Genomic DNA, 18,153 nt, shown 5'->3' on the forward strand with positions numbered 1-18,153 from the left:
AGAGGGGAGTGCAGAACAATCAAGTCATTGTGACATCACTGATGCGGTTGGCTCTTATTGGTGGAATGAGGCATTATGACATCACAATCTCAGTTCTGCTTCCCAAAGGCAAGCAGTATGTCATGGATACAGTTAAGGGTTGGAGAGCAGAGGAGTAGGGTTAAGGATTGAAAGCTATTTCAAAAAGGTGGGGTTTCAGTCTGCTTTTAAACTCGGGTAATTTATTCCAAGCATTAGGAGTACATTTGAGAGACTGAGGTTCAGATACCCTGGTTTAGGAGCAAAGTTCATCAGTGTCATAGTATGCAGCAAAACTAATCTATTTGGAGATATTGTTGCCCCCCCCCCCCCTCCCAAGGCTTATCTAGAATCCCTAACATGCAATCCTCCCATATCACTCTGGTCAGTAAGTCGTTCCTTGACTGCTTGGTAGTTATAAAGACCAGACACCGCACCACGTATATTATTCAAGAATCACCTCACACTAGTGAACCACCAAGCACTGTCCAGTCATAACGCAAAGTCTTTGTGTCAGTCTGGAAATAACCTTCTGGAAAGTCAAAAGTTTTCTCACACCTTGCTACCTAAGTGATTGCAGCAGGGATTTCCAGAGCATCACAGAGGTCCAGACCAGTGCAAATGGAGAAATTCCAGCGTGCTGGAACTTCTTATTTTTATTGGGATGGGGGGAATGGGGGGAGGGGTGGGAGATTATAGAAACAGTTGAGGCGGATTTTTTTTTATGCAATGCAAATTTGTTTGTAATTAAGGACAGATTCAGTGGACAATTAAATGTTGTGTCCATGTCTTTAAAGCACATAAAGCAATGAAGTTCCTGCTAAACGGCCCTGTTCCCCCCCCAACCCCCCAGGTATACGAGGTCCATTTCAGGCAGGATCTACCCCCTCGCTTTGTCTCATCATTAGTGGGGGAGCAGAAGTGATTCAGACTGTCCTGCTCACAGCTCAGAAAGGAGAGGAGGACGGCTGTGATTAAGGAATCAGAAGGAAAGAAGGAGTTCGTCGTGCTTGCCCCCTTCTGTGGTAGGAGGAGCTACAGAAGAACAGTTTCGGTCTTCCCCTGGTAGCCGTAACCGAATCCATGCAAACCGCTTTTCCCGGGAGGTGTATGTTATAGATCAGACGGGCGGACGCTAGGACCGGCCGGGCGGCGCTCCTTCTCCTGGGATCGGGGGGTGGGGTGGGTGGGAGGAGCCGGGGCTGGCAGTGCTTGGAGCTGTGCGAGCGGAAGAAAAGAGCCTGCACAAGGACCGAGGAAGGGAAGCGGACGGGAGTAGCGGCGGGAGAGAAGGGGAGGTGGGGTGGGGGGAAGCCAGCAGACGAGCGCCTCCTCCCGGCCCCAGGTTCTGGAGGCTCCCGCGCCTGTCCCGGGCTTCGCCGTCTAGCTCCTCGGCTGCCCGGTGGCAAAGATGCCGGGCTTCGACTACAAGTTTCTGGACAAGCCCAAGCGCCGCTTGCTGTGCCCGCTGTGCAAGAAGGCCATGCGAGAGCCGGTGCAGGTGTCCACCTGCGGCCACCGTTTCTGCGACACCTGCCTCCAGGAGTTTCTCAGGTAAGAAGGCATCGCGGTGCAGGCGGCTCGGGGGGTTAAAACGTGAATTACCCGTCAAGGGGTGGCACAGAGGTAGAGTCTGTGGCCATGGGGGGGGGGGGGAGGAGTGGGTTTGGTCCTGGGGGGGGGGAGGGTACAGGTGGCCCCGAAAGGAGGAGGCACTGCCCGGCTAAGATACCTGACTTTTTGCTCGGCTTTTCATTACTGTAGCCCGGGGAGAGCTTTAGATTCTTGCCCAGAAATAGCTAAAAAAAACAACCAAACCCACAAAGTTTAAATCGAATCAGGCTGGGCAAACTGGATGGACCATTCGGGTCTTTCTCTGCCGTCATCTACTATGTAGTTCTCCTCCCCCCTCTCCTGCTCGTTCTTAGTATGTTTATTCTGTGTTTTGTGTTTGCGTAAAATTGGTCTGTTTATCATTGTTTTTAATTTTGTAAAAAACAAACAAACGCGTAGTATTTGATAAGCGTTCAATCAAATTTACAATAAACTTGGCAACCTGTAATATAGGTGCAAACTCTGGGGGGTGCTGCCGATCACCCCAATATCATGCAAGCTCTTTGCTGCGTCCAGGTGGTTTGTATTGCTTTAGCACCCAATTATTTGGGGGAAAAGTTGGAAGGATCAGGGAGGTCCCTTTGTTAGGTTGTTTAGAAAGTTAAAGAGCAGAGCTCCCCCCCCCCCCCCCGAATCTCCGGTAGACAGATGCCACCGACTCCCCTGCCTTAGACTGGAGGCTGTAGAGAAGCTAAACTTTTTGAATCGCAGTCGCTGTCCGTTTGGTCCATTCAAAAAAACCACCTCGATTTCTGTCGCTGGTTCCGGGTTTGGCTCCGTGGCGGCGCCTCCCGCAGTCCGCCCGGGCCATTGCTTCCCCCCCCCCCTCCCCTCCTCGCATTAATGGCTCGGGTGATGAACACGTTCCGACGCTATTTGCTGTTCATTAACTTTCAAATGCCTGAAGGACAAAGAGCTCTGGGGCCTGACAGGATGTGATGGGGCGGGGGAGCATCTGCTGCCTCTTGGGGGGGGGCCTCCTTGGCACTTTGAAAGTGAGAAATATGGCACATCCGTGGCTTTCTACCAGGTTGGTAGAAATGGGGGCTCTCTATTTGTGCCAGGGGTCGTGTGTAGCATTGTGAAAACAGCTCTATATATCTGTAAGGCTTTATGAGAAGACCGCTTTATAGTGCACAAAAAGAAATTAAGTACTGCACTTTTCCTTTCCTGGGGCAGTGTGGGAGCAGAGGATATAAATCCTCACACCTGTCCTAACTTTCCTCCTTCAAAGTGGAATATGGCTTAAATCAGTGGTCTCAAACTTGCGGCCCGGGGGCCACATGCGGCCCTCCAGGTACTATTTTGAGGCCCTCGGTATGTTTATCATAATCACAAAAGTAAAATAAAACAGTTTCTTGATCATATGTCTCTTTAGCTATAAATTACAATATTATTATTAAGACTTAGCCAAAAGGAAAGATTTATAAACTATAAACAGTTTTACCTCATGCAAAATTGTCATTTCTTTAATAAGACATTAACTCTTTTTTTCTGAGGCCCTCCAAGGACCTACAAATCCAAAATGTGGCCCTGCAAAGGGTTTGAGTTTGAGACCACTGGCTTAAATGTTCTCTTGAATAGTTAAAAGACAATGTTGACTACCAGTTCTGGATCCCATAACGCGACGGTTAGTTCTGCTTTATCGCAGGTTTTTGTAGATGCTCTATGCAAAAGTGTAGGTTTTGCATGCAAAACCTTGCCCAAGACCCATAATCTTTTTCTGGCTTCCATAAAGGTCATGTTAAAAAAAAAAAAAAAAGCAACAAACAAACTAAGGGGGAAGCAAAGAGCAGAAGTGCTACCTTGTTGAGAGTTGCATGAGAATGCAACTACACTTAAATATTAACTATAAAAATTTTGAGCACAGAATAGCATTCTAGCACATGCACAGGTATATGTACTATATATACAATTCTGGGTGCTGATACAGTTCTTATGCACACAAGGTTTAACTGTTGCTAGCAATGTGTGCACACACTGTTTCTGCATTGGGTCTATTTGCAAATTATTTGCTCAGTGTATTGGGGAGCAAATCTTTGCTGCTACCAGTGTGTTTGGAAGCCCTGCACTAAGCATTAATGCACAGCTCATATAAAGCCCCTCTGCTGCAGGCTGTAACCCAGGAGTCTCAAAGTCCCTCCTTGAGGGCCGCAATCCAGTCGGGTTTTCAGGATTTCCCCAATGAATATGCATTGAAAGCAGTGCATGCCCATAGATCTCATGCATATTCATTGGGGAAATCCTGAAAACCCGACTGGATTGCGGCCCTCAAGGAGGGACTTTGAGACCCCTGCTGTAACCTGAAGATTTTTATAAATGGGGGGTGGGGAGGGGCTGGCACTAACATTGAAGTTGGACGGTTCATAGACAACGGCGCGAAAGACAAAAGTGCGCGCCGACAACTGAGCGCAGTGCGTGCCACCGCACCGCTCTAAATTACAGTTTTTAGGGGCTCCGACGGGGGTTTTGTTGGGGAACCCCCCAGTTTACGTAATAGACATCACGCCGGTGTTTTGGGGGGTTGTAACCCTCCACATTTTACTGTAAACTGAACTTTTTCCCTAAAAACAGGGAAAAAGTGAAGTTTTCAGTAAATGTGGGGGGTTACAACCCCCCACAACGCAGCACGATGTCTATTAAGTAAAGTGGGGGAGTTCCCCCCCAAACCCCCCCGTCGGAACGCTAAAAACAGTAATTTAGAGCGGCGCAGCGGCGCGCGCTGCGCTCAATTGTCTGGGCGCGCCTTTGTCCCGGCACGCTTTTGACCTGACACCAAGTTGGACTTAGAGCCACAGGTTTGGATGTGACCACATTACAATGTCGTAGGAGGACAGAGCTGTGGTCTGTCTCTGCCAAGTCTGTGCAAGATTGCAGTCTTCCCCCCCTTTCCGTGACCCAGTAAAAGGTGGGCGCATAGTCTGTTGTGAAGTGGGATTTCTCCCCCTACCCTTCCTGCGCGGTATGTGCTGGTTGAACCTCCTTTGTGAGCGTGTCTGGTCTTGTCAGAACAGGAACATTCCGTTTACTTTCTCCGTTTAGTCCTTTTCCTACTGTTGGGATTTGTTAGAAAGCAGTTTATCATCCGGTCTTTGGTTTATATTCTGGAAAACAGAGCAGGGTGGACACAGCACATGAATGGTGCGAGTTGAAACTTGCAGGCTAACAAAAAGTTTTATATTTAAACTTCAAAAGCCACAAGGAGAGAAAGATGTGTACATTCACACAGAGGTCAGTCCTGAGTTGAGCCATTGTGCAAATGGAATTTAGCAAAACATACCTGAGGCTCTTGGCTTTTAAAGTAGGGGCATTAGTGAAAAGTCCAAGCGGCTATCTTGAATTATTCAGATCTCCTGAGGTGATATTGGTGTTCAGGGCTTTAGATAGCTCCATCTCTTTAGCAACACCCAACATTATGAAATAAAGTAAGTTGAGGTATTACTGTGCTGATGGTCATTAGAATCCCTCCCCCCCATGAAAGGAGATAGTTGGTGGAGATGAAAATGGTGACAGAGTTCAAAGAAGCGTGGGATGAAAAGTAAATATTGAAGCACTAAGGCCAGTACTGGGCAGACTTGCACGGTCTGTGTCTGTATATGGCCGTTTGGTGGCGGATGGGCTGGGGAGGGATTCAATGGCTGGGAGGGTGTAGAGCAGTGGTCTCCAACTCAAACCCTTTGCAGCGCCACATTTTGGAATTTGTAGGTACTTGGAGGGCCGCAGAAAAAATAGTTAATGTCTTATTAAAGAAACGACAATTTTTGCATGAGGTAAAACTCTTTATAGTTTATAAATCTTTTTTTTTCGGCTAAGTCTTAATAATAATATTGTCATTTATAGCTAAAGAAACATATGATCAAGAAATTGTTTTATTTTACTTTTGTGATTACGATAAACATATCGAGGGCCTCAAAATACGATCTGGTGGGCCGCATGTGGCCCCTGGGCCGCGAGTTTGAGATCGCTGATGTAGATGGACTGGAGTGACGGAGACTTCAGTAGTTGGAACCTAAGAACAGTACCAGGCAGAGCTTTGGATTCTTGCCCAGAAATAGATAAGAAGAAGAAAAAAAAACAACAAAATTTTAGATTGAATCAGGTAGGGCAGACTGGATGGACCATTCGGGTCATTATCTGCCGTCATCTACTATTTCTATGTTAATAAGACTATTAATGCCTCCAAATCCAGACTCCAAGCACATTCATTTTTTCTAAACTGTAGTGTTAGACTGGTAATGCTCAACTTGGATTCCCACAGCTGCTCCTTGTGGCAATGGGCAAGATGCTTAACCCTCCATTGCCCCAGGTGCAAAATATGGGTGTCGGATCAAAAGCGCGCTGCGACAAAGGCGCGCCCAGACAATTGAGCGCAGCGCGGAGGCGCGCGCCGCTCTAAATTACTGTTTTTAGGGCTCCAATGGGGGGGCATGGGGGGGAACCCCCCCACTTTACTTAATAGACATCGCGCCGCGTTGTGGGGGGTTGTAACCCCCCACATTTTACTGAAAACTTAACTTTTTCCCTGTTTTTAGGGAAAAAGTTCAGTTTACAGTAAAATGTGGAGGGATACAACCCCCCATAACGCCGGCGCGATGTCTATTAAGTAAACTGGGGGGGGGTTCCCCAACAAAACCCCCCCCAAACTGTAATTTTGTGCGGCGTGCGCCTCCGCGCTGCGCTCAATTGTCGGCGCGCGCTTTTGTCTTTCGCGCCGTTGTCATGAACCCAAAATATGTGCCCTGTATATATGAGGGTAAATCAAAAAAGTAAATGCAAAATACACTTAACAGCTTTAATAGAAGTAACTGTGAGCAACTGAACATAAGAGGGGGTTGGATGGTTTCCTGGAGCAGAGATTCATGGGCCATTGTTGAAATGGTTTGGGGAAATCCTAGGATGAGCAGTATGGGATCTGTTTTGCTCCGTGGGATCTTGCCAGGTGCATGTGACTTGGGTTGGCCACTGTTGGGGGTGGGATACTGGGGCTTGATGGTCCTCCTGACTGTCCTGCCCTGCCAGCCTGAGGAAAAGAGGAAACTGTTAGGAAATGACCTGGATCTCACACGGAGCCTACTGGGTCAATGGGCTGGCCCAAAATAAAAATGTAGGCCTGGACTGGGAAAAATAGCCTCTTAATGGTATTTCTGTGCTAACATTTTTCATGCATTTTTATCTGTTTTGTAATGAGAGCTACTAACATGATTGGACTAATTATGGAATGCGAACAGTCGCCAAGACCTGTCCTTCAAAGTAATAAAGAAATAGGTTTTAATTGCATAAGATAACACACTTCAGACAGCTATTCTTTCAAGAACAGTATGCCACACTGATATACGAGTTGATTTATGTGCTGCTTTCTTCCAGTAAGAGTCCAGAATGGCTTACAATACGACAATAAGAGCCAAAATAAGGCAACATGCACAATACCATGCAGTGAAATACAAACAAAGCAACCAGCAACTCTCGCTCGCTCTTTCTCTCCCCATAATTTGCCACACTATGTAGTGAGTTAAGAGTTGTAAAGTAGAAATTAAAGTCTTTGTCCATACTGACCTGCTATATCCTATTAAGTATTACCATGCTTTTTGAATGCTATCATAAGAACACAAGCAGTGCCTCTGCTGGGTCAGATCTGAGGTCCATCGTGCCCAGCAGTCTGCTCACGCGGCGGCCCAACAGGTCCAGGACCTGTGCAGTAATCCTCTACCTATACCCCTCTATCCCCTTTTCCAGCAGGAAATTGTTCCATCCTTTCTTGAACCCTAGTACTGTACTCTGCCCTATTACGCTCTCTGGAAGCGCATGGTCCTCTATCTATCATGACATCATTTAAAATGTACCGTCAAGCTCTACATTACTATACTAAATCATGTCTTATGTATGTAAACTTGTAACCCATTCTGAACTCTTCTGGGAGGACGGGATATAAATCCAAATAAATAAATTACATATTATTTTTTTCCACGCATTTGTTGTATCGTTCAACTAGCTTCGGCATTCCTGCAGAGAGAAGTTTTTAGGCTGTTCCCAAAGCCAGGTGCGCACCACTTCTTTACTTCATCGTGCTTTGCTTTTGCTCTCTTGGTCACAGTGACGCACCCACGTCTCGTTGCCGGTGACAATTCTATCCAGAATGTTCAGATCTTCGTACTGTCTCAGGAACTGGGTGTCAACCTCCACACGCTGTTACCTGCGCATATCAGAACCCATCGTGTGCAGACTTTCCTGTGTCCCAAGTCATCATGCCTTATGGCAAATGCAGATCCATAGCTGATATCCTAATTTGCAGCCAATTGAGACATTGTTATCCGTCAGCCTTCTCTAATCAAGGCATCCACACGATGTTGATGGGCGACCAGAATGAGTCAATATCCCAAAGAAAGCGCACTACTGCCCGTTGTTCTTCAATTGGTGCAATCTCACAATGGCGCGTCCATGTTTCTGACCTCGTGGCTGCCACAGGGCTAAAGTCCAAGCACTGCACGTGTGTGGATGAACTATCCAACAGGCAATGTACGAGTACATATGTTGCATTTCGTGAGCTATGTTCCAGTTATCGCGTAATTTTACAATTGCCTTTAATTTTTGATTCGCTCTCGTAATATGTAAACCACTTTGATTGTAATCACAGACAGGTGGCATATCAAAAATCCCATTCCTCTTTCCCTTTTCATGGGCTGGGATTGACCTCTGGCATGCACTCGGAGCTGAGCTCAGGAGAGGTGACAGCGGAGTGTGTCCTAGGTCTTTGATCAGAATAGAACACAGGATTATAATAGTCTGATTTTTGCCGCTGTGCAATTCATTAAAAGCAAATATTCATAACTTTGAGGCCCTCTTATGAAGCTGTGTTAGGACATGCAGGACATGCAAAAGTGTTCTTAGTTTTGCCATCTGCCTATGCCAAGTGCATGGTATTAATTTTTTGGGAGGGGCATGTCAGGGTTGGAGAATGGCCATGGAAGTGCTAATCGGCTAGTGTGCTGACATTAACGCTGTATAAACTGGTTACTGCTCCCGCGTTCACTTTTTTTTTTTAATGGCCACACGCTATTGCTAACATTAGCATACAGGAAAGGCCCACATAAGGATGCGCTAAGTCCATGTCTTAGTTCCTTTTAGTGAAAGAGCCCCTTTGTTAGGAAATTGGTAAAAACCAGATCATTCCTATTGCAACTACACTTCCCCCTCCATATTTGTGGCTTCACCAATCGCAGTTTTTAATTTGCAGGCTCGCCCCCCCCCCCCCAATTTACATCAGAGAAAATCTAATTGCTGCTTCCAGCATTGTACAGAGAAAATCGCTTCACTTTCTTCACAGGAACAGATCAGGTTATTCTCTGTTTTATCATATTCTCTAGGGCGGGGGTGTCCAACCTGCGGCCCGAGGGCCACATGCGGCCCCGTGAAGTATTTTGTGCGGCCCCAGTCGAGGGTGATGCAGTGTTTTCCTCTGCTGCCCCCGGGTGTTTACTGTCTTGCCGGCTCCCTCCTCTGTCTTGCTGCAACGTTTGCGTAGCCCCAGAAACATTTTTTTCGGCCAATGCGGCCCAGTGAAGCCAAAAGGTTGGACACCCCTGCTCTAGGGTTTTTAACAGAAAACCGTGAATAACATATGAAAAGTTATTTGCGGTTTTTCTGTATTCACTGACTTATTATTCCCCTATCATCGCAAATGCAGAGGGGGAAGTGTAATGAACAAGTCTGAGCTGAGGATCATCCTGAGCTTTTTGCTGCCCTGACTTCTGGGGTGTTTAAAACACTGGCCTCTTACATACTGTCAAGTCCCCCCCTCCCTTTAATCTAAGAGAGCTATACTGATCCCCTGTGGACATAATAGTTTAATTTTATTACTGCTAAATATTTATATAATGCTACAAGGTGTACATAGCACTTTACAAGCACATTGGAAAGATGGTCCTTTGTGGAGCTTATAGTGTCTCTTGAATTGTGGTCAAGATGTTAGATCAACTTAAATCTGGAGGAATAAATGACTAAACTCTGTGTTAGATCACAATTTCTCTCTTTTCTTCATTCATCGACAGATGGCTGGTCATGGTGAAGTCTATAAAAGCCTCGGTACTTGTAACTTTCAGGGCCACTGTCATTCAGGAGGTTTAGGAAATGCATGTGACTTTTAGGTCCTTTTGGTGTAGAGTAGACTGAGCAGAGTGTGGGGGGAGGGTAAGGTGTGACTGATCCAGCCTTTTTGAAAGGGGGGGGGTGCAAATTATAGCTCTGCTGCAGGCTAGATTTTATTTGCTTGACTGCCTGCCATTCATGCATTAAATAAACCAAGGTCCCGATGCATAAAAGCTTTCTGTGGCAGTAAGACTCTTAGGCCCATACACACAAAACTCGCCGTGTGTTTAGCAGGCATCACTAAGCCAGTTTAGTGGCGAAGTATTGCATCTATCAATGTCCAAAACAGCAAATCGCAGCCCGTTCTGTGGTTTGTAGCAGCCTCCGATAATTGTATGTACATTACAACAAGCTCATCGGTATTAAAATGAGCAACTCCGGTCGATACCCACATGATGCACAAAATGAAGCGCCGTTTTTTAACGCTCCAAAATCTCTAAAGGTGCTGGTAGCATATTTAAAAAAAAAAAAAAAAAAAAAGCCAGCATTTTCTTCTTTTTTTTTAAACGGGCACAGATATGTGCACGTGTTACATGCCCATTCCCTCCTGCCACTGGGGCCCCCTGCGAACCCCCAACACCCCTCCCCCCACAACCCCATACCTGTCAGATGAAAATCCGGCAAGATGGATGCACAAAAGGAACACCCCCCCCCCTCTCTTATAGGGAAGTCCTGCTTGTAGCTGTCCTGCGCGTGTTGTATGAGGCATTTGTTGGGGCCGGCTGGGAGAGTAGGGGCCACTGTTCAGCTGCTTTTTTAATGGGCACATCTGGGGGGGGGGTGTAAGTGTGCCCTTCTTTAAAAATAAAAAGCTGATCACAGCTCTGGAGCCGGCAGGGGAAGCCGTGAATCAGCTGAGCCAGCAGCCACCGCTCTGCCAGCTCGTTGATCGCGGCTCTGGAGTCGCCACGAGCTGGGCAGGCAGGAGGCGCTGTGCCTAGCGATTGCGCTTCTGAACAAATGCCAAGCACAATTCCTCCCCCTTTTATTGGGGCTGCTTCGCACGAATAGCATCGGTGGAGTAGCGAGGGTGAGAAGCACCTGGGGCAGTGCCCGCTCCCCTGCCATGTGCCCCTTCTCCTTCCCTGTATTTTTTAACTTTTCTGATGCAAGCAGCACGCCCGCGTCGGTGATAGCTCACTCTTTGACGTCACTTCCTAAGTGCCAGTTGCGGACCACATCCCCCACCCCTTACTAAGCCACTAAATAGCATACATATAATTTGCATGCTATTCGTGCTGAGCATTACCTGATAAAGAAAAATTGCTCCCACCACAGTATTTTATTTAATTTATTTTTTTACCATGGTGTTGGAGCGTCGTGCATCAGGGCCATATAGCCTTAACTGCTGGCTAAACATGTAACCAGTCATCATGTTCTAACACAGTAAATAAAAAATAAATAGATTAGAATATAGCAGAATAAAATGCAGTTCTCCAGTTATTTGCAAACGATATATTTCCCACATTTGTGATTTTGTGTCCCTATGGTAAAACTCGGCTTTTGGGTCAGATGTTAATGATTTTGTTTTGGTGGTTCTTTGGTGTAAGTTTGTGGAACCTGACAGACATTCAGAATTCCAGTCTCTACCTTCTTGGCAAATCGGCTGCCGAAACAATAGTATTTGCAGCTCTGTCCAGGTGGCTCTTACACAATGTGAAGAGAACCAACCTCTTTGCTTCAGGAATGTAGCCAGGTTTTGATATCAGGGGGAGCAGACATTTTGTAAAACAGGCGTCGGTCGGTGTGAAGCTGGAGGGCTGATCTGCATAGGTAGGTGCCTTTTTATTCCAAATCCATTTGGGGGAGCAGCCGTTTCCCCCCCCCCCTTGCACCCTACCTAGCTATGCCTGTGCTTTGCTTCTGTCAATGCTGCTTTAACATGCTGAGGCTCTCTGCTTCCTCGACCCCCAGCCCCATCAGTCTAGCAGTGTGACCTTCGGCATACTCCAGCCCACTCTGAAGGTCAAATCCATAGACTTTCGAGGGTAAAAGCTGCTCACTCAGCAAATTCCATGGCCAGTCAAGCAGGAGTAATTGTGTAAGCATTGCTAGGGGCTGGAGTGAGAATGTGCCATTCCCGTCCCTCCCTTGCTTCACCATCCACTCTAGAACCTTAAAACGGTTTCTTAACTCCTCCTTTAATGATTACGGACTAGTTCTGTATGTATTCTTCTCTACTTAAACAAATACAAATTTATTTGCAAGATGCCTAGAGATTTCAAGCAAAATGATTGGTTTAATACAATCGTCGGCCAACCTTATGAGGATTAGTGCTTCATGCGAGATAAAAACAAATGTTGCAGGTTTTTGTTGAGCACCAGCTAAAGGCAAAGCAGCTTGAGAAGCATCGGTGTGAGCACAGCTTCATGATGTTATCACAACTTCTAAACTGGAAGAAAAGGTTTGTCATATAAAGAAAAGCCTGTCCAGTCTGTCCGTTCCTGCTGCAGCATCCCAGAATCCACCTGAACCCAGATTTAACTCTTGATGCCCTCGTATCCTTCTACCTAAGGATCCCCTCGGCCTGTGGCAGGCCTTCTTGTATTTTGTTACTCTCTCCACCTCCATCACATCTATTTATTTATTTATTCAATTTTCTAAACCATTCTCCCAAGGGAGCTCAGAAAGGGGTTCATAGACATAATCGCGGAAGACAAAGGCGCGCGCCGACAACTGAGCGCAAGACGGAGGCGCGCGCCGAAGAAAATTACTGTTTTTAGGGGCTCCGACGGGGGGGTTTTGTTGGGGAGCCCCCCCACTTTACTTAATACAGATCGTGGCGGCGTTGTGGGGGGTTTGGGGGGTTGTAACCCCCCACATTTTACTGGAAACTTAACTTTTTCCCTAAAAACAGGGAAAAAGTGAAGTTTTCAGTAAAATGTGGGGGGTTACAATTACAACCCCCCAAACCCCCCACAACGCCGCGCGATCTGTATTAAGTAAAGTGGGGAGGTTCCCCCCACACACACCCCCGTCGGAGCCCCTAAAAACAGTAATTTTCTTCAGTGTGCGCCTCCGCGCTGCGCTCAATTGTCTGCGCTCAATTGTCTGCGCGCGCCTTTGTCCCGGCGTGCTTTTGACCTGACACCCAGAAAGGTATACATGAATTTATTAAGGTACTCAAGCATTTTTCTCCATCTGTCCCAGTGGGCTCACAATCTATCTAAAGTACCTGGGGCACTGGTGGGATTAAGTGACTTCCCCAGGGACACAAGGAGCAGCGTTGGTTTGAACCCACAACCTCGGGGTGCTGAGGCTGTAGCTTTAACCACTGCGCCACATTCCATGCATCCACCACCCTTTCCTTAAAAACACAGCTGCTTATTGGAGCCTCAAACTGTAATTTCTTGATGTAGAACTTTCTGCTGAAAACTGTCCTTGTGGCTTGTTTGAACATCTTGGTCATTTTCTCTTCTCCTCTCCTGTAAGTTATACATACAGTGGTGCCTCACACAACGAACTTAATTCGTTCCAGGAGCAAGTTTGTTATGCGAAAAGTTTGTTATGTGAAACGCGTTAAGCGCAGTGACTAACGACTGCCTGCAGTGCCTGCGCGGAAGGATGCAATACATCGGCAGCGATCGTGGAAGCTCGGGCGACTTCGTTGTGTGAAACGAAGTTCGTTGTATGAATCATGACATGAAGTTCGTTGTGTGCAGCGTCCGCTGTGCGAGGCGTTCTTTATGCGAGGCACCACTGTATTTAGTTTCTTAAATTCTCATCTCATAAGGCTTAATACACCCTCTGCAGTGTTTTAGCAACCTATCTCAGGGCTACTTCTCTTTTAACTCTGTATCCTTTTGGAGGTAAAGCCTCTAGAATAGTTAAGTCTTTGTTAATTTGTTTGCAGGCTTTTCTCAATGTTTGTTCTAAACTGCTTTGAGTAAACAATATACAGTATTGGTATTTGCAATATGTAAGTTTTTAAAGGTCAAGAATTGAACATAGCACATTAGACGAGGTATCTTTAATTACCTGCTCAGAGACATTGCCGCCTTTTTTTTTTTTTTTTTTCCTGGTGATAAGCCTGTGTTTAAAATGACAGAACTTCCTGCATAAATTATGCAAACGAGAACTTGAGTGTTATGGGCTACATTAGGTTAATAACTGGTTGAGGGACAGAGAACAAAAGACAGTACTTTAGCTCACTCTAAGGAATAAGAATCATCAGTCATTGGATAAATCCTGTGTCCTGATGGAGAACAGCAAACCCAGGAGTGACTCAAGGTAGTTTAAGAAGAAATCAAGGTAGATTCAAAGTTCAAGCATTGATGCCCTGATTCTGCAAAGTGTGTCTAAAGTTAAGGCTCTTAAATGGTTCATTATCCACTTTCTTTGGGCGCATAAGTCACGCTCAGCGTTGGGCATGATTTAGGCCAGTGGTTCCCAACCCTGTCCTGGAGGAACACCAGGCCAATCGGGTTTTCAGGCTAGCCCTAATGAATATGCATGAAGCAAATTTGCATGCCTATCACTTCCATCATATGCAAATCTCTCTCATGCATATTCATTAGGGCTAGCCTGAAAACCCGATTGGCCTGCTGTTTCTCCAGGACAGGGTTGGGAATCACTGATTTAGGCGCCCTTTATAGAATTGGGACCTTAGAGTACAAAAATTCAAGGGGGAAGTACTTGCCAGAGCAAGAGGTACAGATGTGCACCAACCAGGAGACAAACGTCAGGGTAACCAACAGGTATCCATCAGCTCAAGGTGATACAGAGCAAGGCAATGGTGACAGCTCGATGAAAGTTGGGCCGCAGACAGGTAGATTCCTTCCATGTAGAAGCTTTGTCCATTTTTCAGTTTCGACGAATGTCAAACAAAACTGAGTTGCTTGTTCTGTATAACCTAACATTTGAACACACATCAAGTTCTTTTCCATATGTCCCTATGGAAATGCACTGCAGGCAGGAATATTTAGGTGGGAGAGAGAGGAAAAGTAATACCACTTTGCTTAAATCGAACATAAAAAGCGAACCTGTGTTAGAGGAAAGAATGTTCCAGAAAAGGGGCCACAAAATGAAGCTCACATGAATGGAGGGGAGGGAATAGTAGACTCGGGAAAAGCATCTGAAAATACTACATTGCGGAAAAAGGTGATGGCATGTGGAATGGACTCTTAAGTGTAAGTGATACAGACAGATGCTAAAAGAATTAATTTAAAAAAAAAGCCTTGGGTAAGTACAGAATAGCAATGGGATTGGAAGAAGTTTGTTGTGGGATTTCCACAGGAATACTGTATAATCAAAATTTCTGGTGACTTCAGAATGAGGTTTGGAACGCAGAGGCAATTGGAGCACCAGAATGAGGCTTGAAATGCCCAGAGAGGCATCTGGAACAACAGACTGAGGCTTGGAACGCTCATTGATTGAATAGTGAATACCATCCAAAAAAGAGAACACGAGAAGGCTGTAGGAGCTGAGAGGAAACAGAGGACTGCAAGCGAGTAAATAATAGCGTCAAGTCCTATGGGTATCGGTGGGAATAGAATGGATCTTAGCAGATATGGGTTAGATTGGGGATGAGTAGGGTTGGATGAAATGTTTGTCCCTATGCAACTCTCTAGAGAAGAGCCAGAGGTAGCTGGGGTAGAAGGTTGTAGAAGCCTTCACACCCTTAAAAGCAGAAACAAAGGGTTGAGGTGATAACAAATACAGGAAAAAAAATGGAAACGCACAGTCCATTGTATCAGCAGGCTGTGCCTCTCGGAAACCAACCAGGTCAGTTGGCAAATCAGTGTGGCTGGGTACAATCCAGCAAGGCTTAAAGTGCTAGGTGTCTAGATATTAGGACAACAACCTTGATAACTTGGTAGCTGTTTGGATTAGTATGTATTTGGCTTGGTGAAAAGACAGGAGGAGGTAAGAGGGACTGAGTGCTGTAGTGCATGGTCTCTTGTAAACTCCCCTATGTGGGTTGGTAGGGAAACACTGGGACAATGTACATGAATTAGGGTTGTAACTCCAAACACCTGTAGTGTAGTTACCTTGGGCTTTCAGGAAAAGAGGGGTATCCTGCATGGAGAGTCTGATCAAATATCAATGAACATGGAGAGATCTGATATATAGAACTACTAGCTCACGAATTGTGGTGGCTGTGTGAATTAGTCTATTGAATTAGTTATATTGCTTTACCTAATATCAATATCAAAGCAGTTTTCAATAATCCATATATAATAAAAAGAATCGCAATAAAGTGATCGTAAAGTCCAATCATCTCAGACCATTCATTCCAGCAACAAGCATATCTGAATTGCTGTATTTTGCAGCGCCTGGAGTTTTTTTTTTTTTTAACACAATTTTGTGGAAGTCCGACTAATACTGCAGTAGCATATTCTAGTTGGGCCATAAACAATAGGTGTATCAAATTCAAAAAAAGCCTTTTTGTTCACATGCCCTCGAACAGCGCTCAGTTTATGCAGCTATCATGAAACCACGACTAACAATCCAATTCACCTGTTCTGTAAACTCAAGCTGGTAATCTAACCAGACTCCTAAGTATTTAAAGCACGTCAGCCACTGGAATTGTTTCTCCAAATAAACGTACAGAAGTATCTAGTCTTGCTTGTGTATCTGTAACCCAACATGCCGCAGTAATGACATGAAGGGGGAGGGGGGGGATGTCTCGGTGCTGGATGAAGTGTTGGTCTTGTAAGAATGAAAGGTCGTTTCAGGCCTTTGTCTTCTTCCTTGATCAGCAGAGTTGGTAGAAGTCGGTACTGTGACAGATTTTTTACATGATTGGGATATAACAAAGGGCAATGGTGGGAATGAGATTGAACAGTTGGGAAACAGATGTAGAGGGAGGGAGCTCCAGTTAGTTTCCATATGGGTATTGTATGCTTATCTGCTCAAAGTAAGATTGCAACTGGACAGACCAAGATGGGCTGATTGTCCTGTATCCAGTTTACAACCACATGGACACACACAGTGGCAGGACCCATACAGAGTCCTCTGCTTATAAAAGACTTGGGGCTAGATTCACTAAACTCACCGATCTGGATCGTTGGCCGTGTTTTGCCGAGCGACCGATTCGCAACAGATTCTGCATGCAAATGATCTGATCGCACGCATGCCCAGATTATCCTTGTTTGTTGTAGATGCAATTTGCGCTTGCTCTTTACACAAGTGAGCTCAAAATAAAGGGGGGGGGGGGTGGCTGCAGTTTACTTGCTGGCCCTACAAGTGGACATTTTTAAAAGGAATGATTTCAGTTTTTGTGCAGCCAGATTATGGAACAGAACACGCTTTAAACCCGCGGGTTAAAACCACGGGCTCGCACTGCGCTTTTTGCAGAATATATAAAAAGGGAATTTATATGCATATGTATAGATATTTTACAGTTTTATTTTTTATTTTGATGGTTGTAACCTAGATACTGGGATTTCAGGGCGGCAGAGAGCAGGAGAGTCGGCAAGTAAGTGACTGGTCCTCGGCAGTTGCTTCATTTTGGATTGGCAAACCCAATCGATGTTTCTTCTTCTTCTGCTTATTGAATCGATGGCTTTGCATGGGTGGATCAGATTGGGTAGGAGATTTGATTGGGCAGCAGTTTAGTGAATCGGGTCAGGGAATGATCAGGTTTTGCGATCGTCGGGACAGGATCGGAAGTTTTAGTGAATCTAGCCCTTAGCCTACAGCTGGCACCTCTCACCTTCAATCTGCTTCCTAGCTCTATTAACAGAACCGTTGTGATGTCATTGTTGTGATGTCATACATATTTACCCTTGCCTCTTCTTTCCAATGCATTAAAAGTCCCTTGCTTATCAGAGAGCTGCTAGGGTTGAAGGTGGCTTTGGGCTTTTGTTCTGGACTTTTGTTTATCCCCAAAGTGGAATGTTTGGTATCTGGTTTTGAGAAAAGGGTGAAACTCTGATGTCTCAAGTTACATGGTTAAATGAGGGCTGCTTTGTGAGCTTCTGGAGAGGTTACTAGGTCTTTTGAATGCACAGCTAAAACCGTGCTGTGTAGCTATGCCTGGCCTTCCTGTCAGCTGGATGAGGGTCTCTGTCCATTTTTCCCTCTTTCCATCTGTTAAAAAAAAAAAGCAGGAAAACATTCTGAAATACAAAACAGCCAGAATTTTGTGTCTGGAGATTGTTGACATGGGGACAAAGTTTGTCTTCATTCCCGCGGGGTCTGTTTCCATCCCTGCCCCGTCCCCGCGAGCTCTGTCTTCATGTGCACAAGCCTATTTGAGGCTTATGCAGATGAGGGCAGAGCTTGCAGGGACGGGGATGGAGAGAGACACCGTGGGGACGGGGACAAATTTTATCCTCTTGTCATTACTCTAGGCAATTGCCTATTGCCTGCCATTCTGCATAAACTAGGATCCCATAAACAGTAGAGCTTTCAGGATATCCATAACAAATATGA

The 18,153-nt window shown here is 45.7% G+C and overlaps 1 protein-coding gene across 1 annotated transcript in view; it reads left to right on the forward strand.

The window, feature by feature from the left end:
* The first annotated feature begins 1,251 nt into the window (after positions 1-1,251).
* TRAF4 (TNF receptor associated factor 4) overlaps positions 1,252-18,153 on the forward strand; it is a 66,503-nt gene continuing 49,601 nt past the window's right edge. Inside the window, exon 1 of the mRNA XM_033922499.1 lies at positions 1,252-1,572. Coding sequence (XP_033778390.1) covers positions 1,430-1,572 — 143 coding nt within the window. The 5' untranslated portion in view covers positions 1,252-1,429. The remainder of the gene's footprint in view (positions 1,573-18,153) is intronic.

This window comes from Geotrypetes seraphini, chromosome 15, assembly GCF_902459505.1.
Source record: "Geotrypetes seraphini chromosome 15, aGeoSer1.1, whole genome shotgun sequence".
Classification (NCBI taxonomy): Eukaryota; Metazoa; Chordata; class Amphibia; order Gymnophiona; family Dermophiidae; genus Geotrypetes; species Geotrypetes seraphini.